This window comes from Brachionichthys hirsutus, chromosome 15 (assembly GCF_040956055.1).
Source record: "Brachionichthys hirsutus isolate HB-005 chromosome 15, CSIRO-AGI_Bhir_v1, whole genome shotgun sequence".
In the NCBI taxonomy this organism is placed as follows: Eukaryota; Metazoa; Chordata; class Actinopteri; order Lophiiformes; family Brachionichthyidae; genus Brachionichthys; species Brachionichthys hirsutus.
In genome coordinates, this window is record NC_090911.1 from 10,021,115 (window position 1) to 10,032,363 (window position 11,249).

An 11,249-nucleotide genomic window follows, 5' to 3' on the forward strand; every position below is an offset into this window, starting at 1 on the left:
AGCCGGTCTGGGTGGGACGTGGGATGCTGCTTACCTCGGTGGGGAGTGCTCCGTCTGGGAGACTCATGTGGATCCGCGGCTGGAAGCGACGGGATGGATGTAATCCAGAGAAAGGTCCGCCTTCAGCGGGGATGCCTGCGCGCATCGCCGGCGCGCCTCCGCCGCCCTGCCTGTCGTTAACGCGGCGGGTCCGGCTGCTCCTCAGCCGCGTTGTCGGGAGAGCATCGCTGTTCGGGCCTCAGATACCGCGGGTTGATGTCATTGATACCCCCTTGCCTTCCTCCTTAATGCCCTCCTCTTTCTCTGTCCTCTCCTCTCCTCTCCTCTCCCTCCCCCTCGCTCTCCGCTCCCTCTCTCTCCCTCAAGCACACACACACACCAAAGGTGCCCCCCCCCAAAAAAAATGCACATGACGTGATGCAGGCATGATCTCCAATAGCAACCGAATCCCACATCCCCTCGTATTACCCCAATCACCTACCCGGCTGATTTTTCCACCGTGCATGGTCCCCAGGGGCTAGAATGAAGATAAGCACCTTGAGACCAATTATAACAAACCTAAATTATGATATAATAGATAATTTTACTGTTAATAAATATAGCATAATAACAATAATAATAGAGTCAGATGCTATAAATTAATCTTCTACGGTGACTTAAAAAGAAGACCCTGATTTAGCAGGGTGATTCACCTCTGAGGAGTCTAACACACGCCTTTGTTATTTAGGGCAGATCTGAAGGTGTTGGAGGACGGCGTGACGCTTCAGGGCTTTATGTAAGGAGGTCTTCGACCGGCGTCTTCGCTGGACTCTCATTAGATGCTCTTCTAACAGGCCCGGCGTCAGCAACTCTGCCGGCCCGGCGTTCTGCTCATTCCCTCTCACTGGCATGTTCATCCGTGGGAAGAGTCGTTCTCCACAGCTCATCCTCTCTTTCTTGCTCTCTGACACAAAGACTGCTGGACAGGGAAATTAACCGACTGCCACCACTTCTGATGGTAATTGGAAACTACAGTTCAAGAGTCTCTCACGTGGTCTTGGGAGGGGGGGGAAGCCTAACTCCGCTTGATTTTCTTTGTTACTAGTGACCTCTAGTGGAAACTTGTTTTTTGATGTTTTTCCTTGATTTTGGAAGCGTTAAAACAAAAAGGTAATGCCGTATAACAACATTTCACACTCAAAATAAGTTGCAATTGCCACAAAGATATATTTACATAATGGGGGGGGGGGGGGGGGGGTCTACTTCCAATTGATGGCCCCCCTTTCTCTCTTTGCTTGTCCCAACTTGCAGAACAGTGGCTGTCTTGAGCCTTAAAGAGTCATTGGCCAGGATTTCACTCCTACAGACACAATAAGGTCAGATATCAAGGAGCTCTTGATCCATATCGCGTTTTATAACACGGCTCCATGGCGTTTCAGCGATTTGGCGCCTCTATGCCAACATCATACCGAAATGTTTAAATAGTATTTAGGATACGCCTCGTCATTTTAATGAAGTGATCCATTTGTTTCCTGTCACAATAATAGCCTCTGTTGTCAGTCGGTCACCCTAATCCATTTTTAGAGTTGAAGCTAGGCAAAAGAGCCCTAAAATTAGCAGGGTAAGTGCCCCGTCTCTACCGCTGCCCCGCAGCAGTGACGTTAATTGCACCCTATTTATATTTTAAGAGTGCAGGACTGGGAAAGATCACGTTTCTGTTACGACCTCATGTGAGCAGAGCAGTGGGAAGCCCGAGTTTGGTGTAAAGATCTGAATTAAGTGGGCATTGATCCTCTTTTAATAATCTGACGATATAACATTGTGCTTTTCCAGATCATTTCGTGAAGCTGCTGCAGGGATCGCAAGGCTTTGCAAACGCTGTGACCGAGAGCCAATCAGAGGACAGAAGGAGAGTTAAATTTGACTCTTCTGATACAGTTTCAAAGATAATCCACATTTAGAGAAGACACAAACAGAAGAGTCAGATTATCCCAAACAGGCTCAGTTGTGACACTGAATTTTATTCAAGTATCACCAACACACTTTTATCCTCAAGTCATCATCAGTTAAACAAGTTAGATGAGAAAGAGAAAGGCTTTTATAGTCTGAACGCAAGCTGTCTGGTCTGGATTCAGAGCATCTTGGTGTGCCTCCAACTCGCCGGCGCTTTGCACAGACAGTCCAATAAAACATTTACGATGACGCAGTGTAAACAAAAGAAGGGCCATTAAAAGTAAGACTAATATGCAGGAATGGAGCATCTGTTCCAGTTCGGGGGGGGGGGGGGGGGGGGCTGCATCTATAGGGTCACAGGGAAAATGTACTCAGAAGCAGTGTCAACACTTTAGTCTCAGACTGTCTTTTCTGAAGAAACAAACAAGAGGTAACAAGAGCAAATTGTCCTGTTTCTGCCGTTGCTACGGCGACGTAGACACTCCTACACAATCCTAAAGCTCTAGTTTGAAACAGTTCATTCTCACGCAAGCAGAAACTTTGATAAAGCCGACAAGAGAGCCGTGTTCTGGGTCTATGAAGCAGCCACGGGTTAAAGTCGAGTCATTATCGTGTAAAATGTATCAATATCAAACTGCATAGGCTATAATTGGAGTACTGCATTTTGTTACCTTGTATTTGTACATGTGTAATGACAACAAAGTTGAACCGAACCCACTGGTCTTACTTCTCATAAAAGTCATTATGTCACAGTACCAGACGTCAACAAGTCATGTCTTACCTTCAGGTTATGACTTCAATACTCATGAATACAAAATACAAAAAGACAATTCAGTTTTTCATTTTGCAACCACTTTCCAGTCCTTAACGGAGCACAAATGACAATTGGCACGAAAATTCAACACCTTCCCGTATGAATGTGACACAGCAGACGCCCGGCGTGACGCTCCAGCGGACCGAACTCGAGCGGTTCCGACTGTTCAGACGTGTAATTCCTGAATGAATAAGCGAAACGCCTTCATGCGTGTTATCTGGCTCAATAATAATAATACTTAAACTCACTGTTTAAATTCGTACGGTCATCCACCACCAAACACACCTCAGCACATCACCCCATGGGTCTCAGTTATATTGGGGGGGGGGGGGGGGGTTCTACTGCTGTTCATCCGGCTATGAGCAGCAGTAGAACCCAACAATCATTTTAAAAGTTGAAGTTAACATAGTCATCCCAGTTAAAGGTTAAAGGCCGACGCCCAGAGGCTCGGTGGTTATTGCTGTGATTTGTAGGAGCAGAGCTGAAGATGAAGATGAAGGAGGCCGTGCTGAGGTACTGGGGGGCTGATGGGATTTGTAGTGCAGCGATGCCTCAGAAGGGGGGGGCAGAAGAAGTCAGTGCAGCTCAATGAAAGCCTCCATTTCCTCAGAGACGAGTCCCCTGTAGGGCAGTCTGTGCTTCTCAATGACCCGCGCCGCCAGGCACTGAAGGCTGACGTAGCTCAGGGGGTAGAAGGCCTGGTGCCCGCCGCTCCGCTCGTCCAACAGCTCGTAGGCCGTTTTCCTCGGAGCGTTTTTAGCATCGAAATGAGCGCCGGCCTTCATGAGCAGCACCATGATCTCCGGGGAGCCGTTGTTGGCGGCGACGTGCAGCGGCGTGTTGTTCTCACAGTCGCGTGAATCCACGTCGGCGCCGCACTCCAGCAGCGTCGCCGCCACCGCCGGGGAGGGGAAGCGGCCGACGGGGTAGCGGCCCACGGACGTCGTGTCCTTGTCTACGGCCATGTGGAGCGGGGTGAAGCCGCCGCGACCTCGGGGATTCAGCTTCAGCAGACGGTACACCGTGTGCTTCTTCTGATGCTCCTGCTCGGGGGTGCACTCCAGCTTCTCCAGGAGGAAGATGAGGTGCAGGATGATGGACAGGGCTTTGGTGAACTGCGGGGCCTCTGGCACGCTGTCCCGCTGCGCCACCGCTCGCTCCACCTCTCTCACGCTCTTCGCGAGTACCGTCATCAAATCGTGGAAGGCGACGCGCGTCGACAGGGTGCCCTTGGCCCGGTCCTGAAGGACGAAAGAGAAGAGCTCGGCGAAGGAGAGGAAACTGGAGGCCGTCATGGGACTGAGGGGGTCCAGGTTGCTCTGCTGCATTTCTAACGCGTATTTCCACAGGCTGATGCAGCGTTCAAAATTGCCCGAGTCGGCGTACACAGCCCCCCTGTAGCGGATGTAATAGGAAGTGTCCGGGTGGGACGGCCCCAGGATGCGCTCGCGAACCAACAAGGCCTGCATCCTCATTTCATCCGGGTCTGTGATCAGTCCTTCCAGCTCCTCCGACGTGTTCACCTCCTGTGCACAGCCGTAAGCCCGGACGGGGGGGCCAGGCGGAGGCTTGGCCAGGGACCCAGCTTTGGCCGCCGGCTGCCTCAGCTCCATCGCCCGTCTCCAGTACCTCATCGCCCCCAGCAGGTCCCGCTTTTTGTCCACAAAAGTCGCCCCGAGGAGTTCCAGCGCGTCAACCCGCTCCTCCCTGGAGTTGCGGGGCTGGTGGGCCAGGTACTCCACGATGTTGGTGTGGCCGGTCACACTCGCGGCCAGCAGCGGGGTCATCCCGTACCCGTCTCTCTCCATGAGCGCGTTGCACTTCAGCAGCATCTTCATGATGTCCAGGCTGCCCGACTCGGCGCAGTCGTGCAGGGCCGTGTTCCCTTTCACGCTCTTGCGGTTGACGTCGGCGCCGCGATCCAGCAGGAACTTGGCGATCTCCTTGTGGCCCTTGTAACAGGAGATCATGAGGCAGGTGTGGCCGTGGCGGTTCGCCACCTCCATGTCGGCTCGGTGCTCCACCAGGTAGCGGACGATCTCCAGGTGGCCGTCGAAGCAGGCGGCCCGGAGCGGCGTCGAGTTCGTGAGCGTCGCCTTGTTGACGGAGGCGCCGTGTCTGAGGAGCGTCTTCACCACGGGGAGGTGACCGGCCGCCGACGCAGCCCACAGCGGCGGAGCCCCCTCGATGGTCTCGCCGTCGAAGTTGACCGCCCCTCCGAGTTCGACATTCGCTTTACAGTGTTCCAGGAAGTAGTCCACCACCTCTAAATGCCCGTACCGGGAGGCTATGAGCAGAGCAGTGCCCCCCTCGATCCTATCCTCCGCTAAAGCCTCGAGTTCTAAGAGAGTTTTGTGGCTCAGCAACTTCTGGATAAGTTTCAGCTTACCATCTCTGGCCGCGTTGAAAACCGCCGCGGTTACGTCCATTTTACAGCCTCTGGTCTCCCGCGATTCGTGAAAAAAATCCTGTCGGGTCTGCTTTCAGGAACCACAGAACCGGAGTCTTTCAGTTTGGACTCTGATTCGAGCGAGCATCTCTCTGCCATTTTGAGGGCGCTGCCAAGATGGCGTTTGTTTTGTTTGACGGGCCTGTGGTTACGATTCCAGCGAGGCATTGTGGGTAATATAGTCTGTAATGTCTTCTATCACACGACGGGTCTCCCGTCTCACGCATGCGCCTTCAACCACTCCTGTTGTGGTGCATTCAAGGAACATTGAACGGTAGGAATTCACATACATTACATAGTCTTGATAGCATTTGCTTGCGAAGGCAATTTTCGCTGCGCGAAGACCGTATCAGCTGTGCGTAATTACGCAAGAGCGTACCTTGGAGGGAACGTTGCTGACAGCATACATGGGGGGAAAAAAGCCAAAAGATCCTCAAGGAGCTCAGGACGGGTGACGTGCCATTCCTCTAACCGACCACTAGAGGGGGTATAAGATCCACTCCTCAGTCGTGCGCTTTAATTCCCAGTGGGACCATCCCTGCGCGTCTGCGAGATGCGTCATCGTGGACCATACTGGTGCATCTTTAACTCCCTCAACACAAATGCATTTCCATTTATAAATCCAAATACTGAACATATAAATCAAGATATGACCCACAAATATATCCAGTGCAGGAAGCGGTGCGTGCATGCCAACATTTGATGTCAGGAGGTTATTAAGCCTTTCAAATTGAATGGCAGGAGGTTATTAAGCCTCCTGCCATTCAATTTGAAACTCACAGGGGGAGCACCTGAGTGCAAAGCATGCTTCAAAATTAAACAGGGAGTTGAGCTCCAGGCAGAGACAATATTGTGTGCAGAGATTCGAGATTAAAAGGCTTACAAATGACGCCCAGCCGGTGTGCGTCTCAGAGGACCCGGCCTCTGACTTGTTTCAGGGAGCTGTGGAGGGTTAGTAATATTTTCCTCTGGCTTGCTCTGGATCCTGAGGATTTATTATAAGACAAAGCCGCAAGGTGACGAAAGCCTCGGTGAGCGTTTAGTGCTTTTATTCATCGGTTCAAAGGCATAAAATTACACATGACAACAGTCTTATTAACGTTACAATTTAGCTCTAATTCTCAAATATATAAAGTCTTTCAAAGTACGCACATGAGGGGTTTAATATACCAGAACGTGCAAAAAAACAAACCTGCTTTAATACAAAAATACAACTTCAGATTAAACAAGACAGTCGTTGCATCACACCTGATTTGATACTGAGTCACATCACTCTGCTCACCGGAGAATGAAATACGCACTAGTACAGGAGAAGTACAGTAACGAGTACAACGGCTCCACTGTTCAGTCACTGAGGAGCAGCGCTGGTGCATATGTTTGACCTGCACTGCGCTCCGAGGGATGGGCTCATATTTCTACAAATCACATAACACACCGTGCAAAATACAGCAAACATGCTTGATCAGCATTCCTGTCGGGTATTGAACATATGACGTGTAGTGAAAAGGTAAAAGGTGAAATAAAAGGCGGCCCCATGGTGCTACGTGCTTTCAACTGGAGTCTTGACAGAACTTTATTTTTGGAACTTTAATTTTCTACGCGACATTGAAAACGTTTGACAAATGTCACAACATAAGCAACGTTCTTTTTTCATGTCCTCAATGTTTAAACTCCAACGCCTTTCGACGAGCGCCCCTGTTAAAGCGTTAAAGGTCTGCCAGCAGCTCGCTGAGCAGCACCACCCGCTCACCCAGAAGCACGTCTCTCCTCAGGCTGGTCCCTTTGTTCACCACCTTTATCTTCACGGCCAGACTCTTCACCTGCGCCGGGCTCAGCGCGTCGAAGAAGAAGTCCTCGTTGAACACGGGGTTCCTGCTGTTCTTGATGATGGTGCTCCTCTGTTTCTGCTGCTTGCCCGGGTTCAGGTAAAGCGACACGCAGCAGTTGATCCCCTTGACATCCGTCTGCCTGTCGTAGATGGCCTCGGCCGCGAGCACGCGCACCCGCAGCCGGGCCGCTTCCGGGTCGTAGTGCGTGCTCATCCTCAGCGTGCCCCCCTTGTGGAGGTTGACGGTGTGCTCGCGCTGCAGCAGGTCCGACGCCGCGCCCTTCGACCTGTGGGCCCGGAACGCGGGAGACGGGGGGCAGCGCGCGCGCCGCTGCACGTTGGGGCTGTTGTCCGCCGAGCTGCAGTCGTCGGTGGACAGAGAGCTGTGGCGCGCCAGGGAGCGCTTGGCACGGGACACCTGGTGGGGGGGGGGGAGAAAGCAAAGATGGCGAACACGCGCGAAAGGAGCCACTTGGCTCTTGACCCCCGCAGAAGCGGTCCTCACCTTGGCTTGTGTCCCCTGGGCGACGGAGCGCAGGAGGGAGGCGGAGCGGGACAGGAGGGGAGAGTTAAAGGGGGACGACTCCGCCGAGGAGCAGGTGTCGCTCTCGCCCCCGCTGAAGTAGCGGTAAGGGTTGGGGCCCGCCGGGGCCAGATGAGTTCCCGCTGGGGAGCGCCTCTGGGAGTTCGGGGAGGCGAGGGGGCTGCTGGGGTCGCTGTGGAACAGGCTCTCCTTGCGTCGGGTATGAGGCGACTCCATAAGGGTGGAGAAGCCGTAGGAGGTCTGAGCCTTGGGGACATACGGCAGAGACATTGCCGTTTGGGACTGGGGGTCTGCATTCGTGTTAACGCCGCTGCTGACCCCCTCCGAGGCGCACGGCTCATCGGCGCTCTCTATCTGTATGATGTGACGGTTGGCTGACTTCTGCAGATTGCGGGCGTCTCCCCCCAGGCGTGAAAAGAGACGGGGGCTGCATGGACTCTTGCTGCTCCGAGCTCTGGGGCTCTGGCTGCAGATGGCGTGGTCGGAGGAGGAGGGTCGCAGCGCGGAGCAGAACTGAGGGTCGAGGGGGGTGGACTCCTCGGGAGGACAGCAGATCAGTTTGGGGGGGATGAAGAAGTCAGGGATTTTGTCTGGAGTTAGGACATTGGCGTAGACGGAAACGGGAATGGCCTCTGCTGTGGTTTTTGAGGGCTTGGATTGTTTCCCGCTGCTCTCCACGGAGCTGCGGAGCTTCTCCAGCAGCCACATTCCCAAAGTTTAGCGTGTCTGGGAGCAGAGGAGGAGTCACACACACACACACACTCACACACACACACACACACACACACTCACACAACTAAAACCAACAGAAAGAGAGATGTGTGCTGAAGTTTATTATTGATTGATTATTGATAAGACATAAACCCCTGAACTGGGTCACCGGAGGAAAAGACTGGCCGAACCTCTCAGTTAACCAAGCAAAGAAAAAGGGGAATAAATACAAATAGTGAAGCTGCAGGTAAGAAAGAAACATTTCTGTCACAATTCAAACACTAAAATTACATCTAAATCCTTTCTAAACTGAAACTAAAAGTAAAATCGATGTGGAAAAATAACAATAAAACGTGTATATAATCCTCGTCAACAAATTAAACCATATTTTCTTCCAATCGGTGAAGACGCTGGAATGTTATACTCTCCAATAAAAATCTACGTAACTTTTCTCCCCCCTCACAATAAAAATAAAAACGATTTATAAAAGCAAACGAGCACAAACCTGTTGGCTGCAGAGCTCCTTGGCAGCGCGCTCGGTGCGTAAAAGGTATTTTCCCGTCAGCTGAGATTCTATTGCGATCCAAAACGCGCTCGCCAGCGGTTGTCGGTGGCTAAACGAGCTCCTCTGGCTTTATAGGACGGGGTCCGCGACTCCTTCCAATGGGGGGGTCGTGAAAGCGCCACATGATGGTCACCACCCAACTCTTCTGAAAGCGGCTCCGAGGCTCCAGCAGTGCTGCGTTTGTGTGGGCTTTCATCACGTCTCATTGATTTTTAAGAGAGAGCATCACGGGAATTTCATGCAGCGACCACGTGACACCTGTTCCCTCGTGTATTGTTGCCATATACCCCCCCCTCCCGGGATACAATAGCCTTACTTGGGCTTCCTGGCAGCAAACTGCGTGATGATGCGAGTCACATTGGAGCTGTGATCAAATCCATCATCTTTATTTATTTACCAGGGGGGGCAAACACAACTTTTTCTTTTTAATTGCAATGACAGAAAGTCACTCTGAATTGCCACCAGGCCTCTTAGGACTTTCATGTAATGCAATTTTCTCCCCTTTAAGTCTATAAATCATCACAGCTCGCATCCCGCCTGCCGCTAAATCCCTCATCTTGCTTCCAGCTATTTTTCGGATGGTTTCTTCCATCCCAGTGTTTGTCGGTAAATATTCTCATGCGATATGTTTCTCACGGAGCCCTCAGATCCACAGGCTCTCCTCCGCTTGCTGTACACCGAAACCCACTTTCTGGAACATCTTCCCCCGAAGACAAGAGGAGCAAATGAGGTGTTTAGACCCCCCCCCCCCCCAATGGAAACACTCTTTGCTATAGATGTACTTTGAGCCAGAATGTGCCGCACAAAGCTGAAATGTCCATTTATAGGGTAGTCTGTTTTGGGGATGCATTGATTCAATGTAAATCCCGAACAAAGTAAAAGCAACTTGATGAATTCTCTTTGTTTTTCCTATGTCGACCAGTTTGAGTCTGGAGGAAGCCAAAGAATGCATTCAACCCACAGCGTCTTCAGCTAGGTGTAAAACACGGAGGTGGATCTGTGGCGGTATGAGCAGCCATCCCGTAGGAGTCGTTTGGACCAGTCGGTGTTCTGCTGGCTTTTAAAAATGGCCAATGAATGTGAGACCGGTTTGCAGTCGCTGGAAACCATCCCGTTACCACCCCTCCTTCATCACGAGTATTTATTGTTTTGTCCGGCGTCGGTGGCTTCACTAAAATCTGCATGCATTGCTTAAAGGCCGGGGAAGAAATAAGTTCTTCGTAAGTCCAACTAGCACTGCATGAAAACAGTGTTTATTTTCACACACACACATTTCATTTTAATCAGCCCCTTGTTGTTGTTTGGCTCCAAACGCTGACATTCTGCTATATTTGCATGCTGATTTCTCCTTGCGGTTTGAGTCTGGTGTGCTCGGCTGGAGGCGCAGAAGATCTGCATGAAAGTGAACAATCTTTCCATCGACAACAACACACTTAGCAGAGCCCAGATGGGTCTCGGAGAAGCGCTCATTTTGCATTATCGTTCCCTTTCCTCTATTTCCATTTTGTTTCTCTTTGGGTGAATACGCCCCCCCCCCCCCCCCTCGCCGTTCTTTATCTTCGTCTGATCAGGATGACTCCAAAATCCAATTTTCATCCAAATAAGCGAGGAAGAGCTGGCTTCTTCCTCAGGAGATGCAGAGGACTCAAATGCCAATATCGATCAATTCTTTCTGTGGATTGGACAGGAAAATACACAAAACATAATCCATGGAAAGGTCATCTTTATAATTGTTGCAAAGAATAAAACAAAAATGGTTTCTGGACTTTGCGATTCGTGTCCACAGACCTACATTTTCAATATTCAAGCTGTGCTGCAGTTGCTGAACGTGAATCTTCTGTTTGCATTATTAGGTTTTGCCGCTGATGAAATGCAGACGTGTGAACCCAGACGGTAAATATGTGAGAGGACATTTAGCTGTAAGTGCTCAATTATGGATTAGTGATGAACCATTATATATCAGCGGCGTGAATCACGCTGGACTGGCCGTCCGTTTCAATTCAGCTGTTTCGCCATTCCATAGAAATGCTTCAGTCCCTGAACAAGCGATGCAAATTGGATGTTATGACAGTAACAGTCAGATAGCTCGGAATAGAGGGAAGGCGGCAAAAGAATCATCAGCAGACCCACAGAGCTGCAGCATTATCATGGACGTTAGAGTCTTTCAGCTAACTTGTCATGAAAAAAGCTACAAACAATGGCAATAAAAAGAATAGCAAATGAAACAACAAATAAAATGTGTCAAGGCTGAAGAAGAGATGCTGAGTCACCGTTAGCGTCGATTTGTCAGGATGTAAAAGTCACGTCTTGAAGAACTATAGCATGGATGACCTTCTGCCAGTCGCAGCCCAGTTCCACTTCCAGAGATGGATTTCTCCAACCCAACCTGAACCTAAACCCTTGTCC

The 11,249-nt window shown here is 50.9% G+C and overlaps 2 protein-coding genes across 2 annotated transcripts; both read right to left on the bottom strand.

Moving 5' to 3' along the window:
* Positions 1 to 3,161: 3,161 nt before the first annotated feature.
* fem1a (fem-1 homolog a) lies at positions 3,162 to 5,175 on the bottom strand. The gene has a single exon (XM_068749109.1). The coding sequence runs from the start codon at positions 5,173 to 5,175 to the stop codon at positions 3,322 to 3,324; it is 1,854 nt and encodes a 617-aa protein (XP_068605210.1). The 3' UTR covers positions 3,162 to 3,321.
* A 1,726-nt stretch (positions 5,176 to 6,901) lies between these two features.
* LOC137904918 (C2 calcium-dependent domain-containing protein 4C-like) lies at positions 6,902 to 8,275 on the bottom strand. Its single transcript, XM_068749136.1, has 2 exons — positions 7,529 to 8,275; positions 6,902 to 7,441 (listed from the first exon to the last, which is right to left on the bottom strand). The coding sequence occupies exons 1-2, from the start codon at positions 8,273 to 8,275 to the stop codon at positions 6,902 to 6,904; spliced, it is 1,287 nt and encodes a 428-aa protein (XP_068605237.1).
* Positions 8,276 to 11,249: the final 2,974 nt, after the last annotated feature.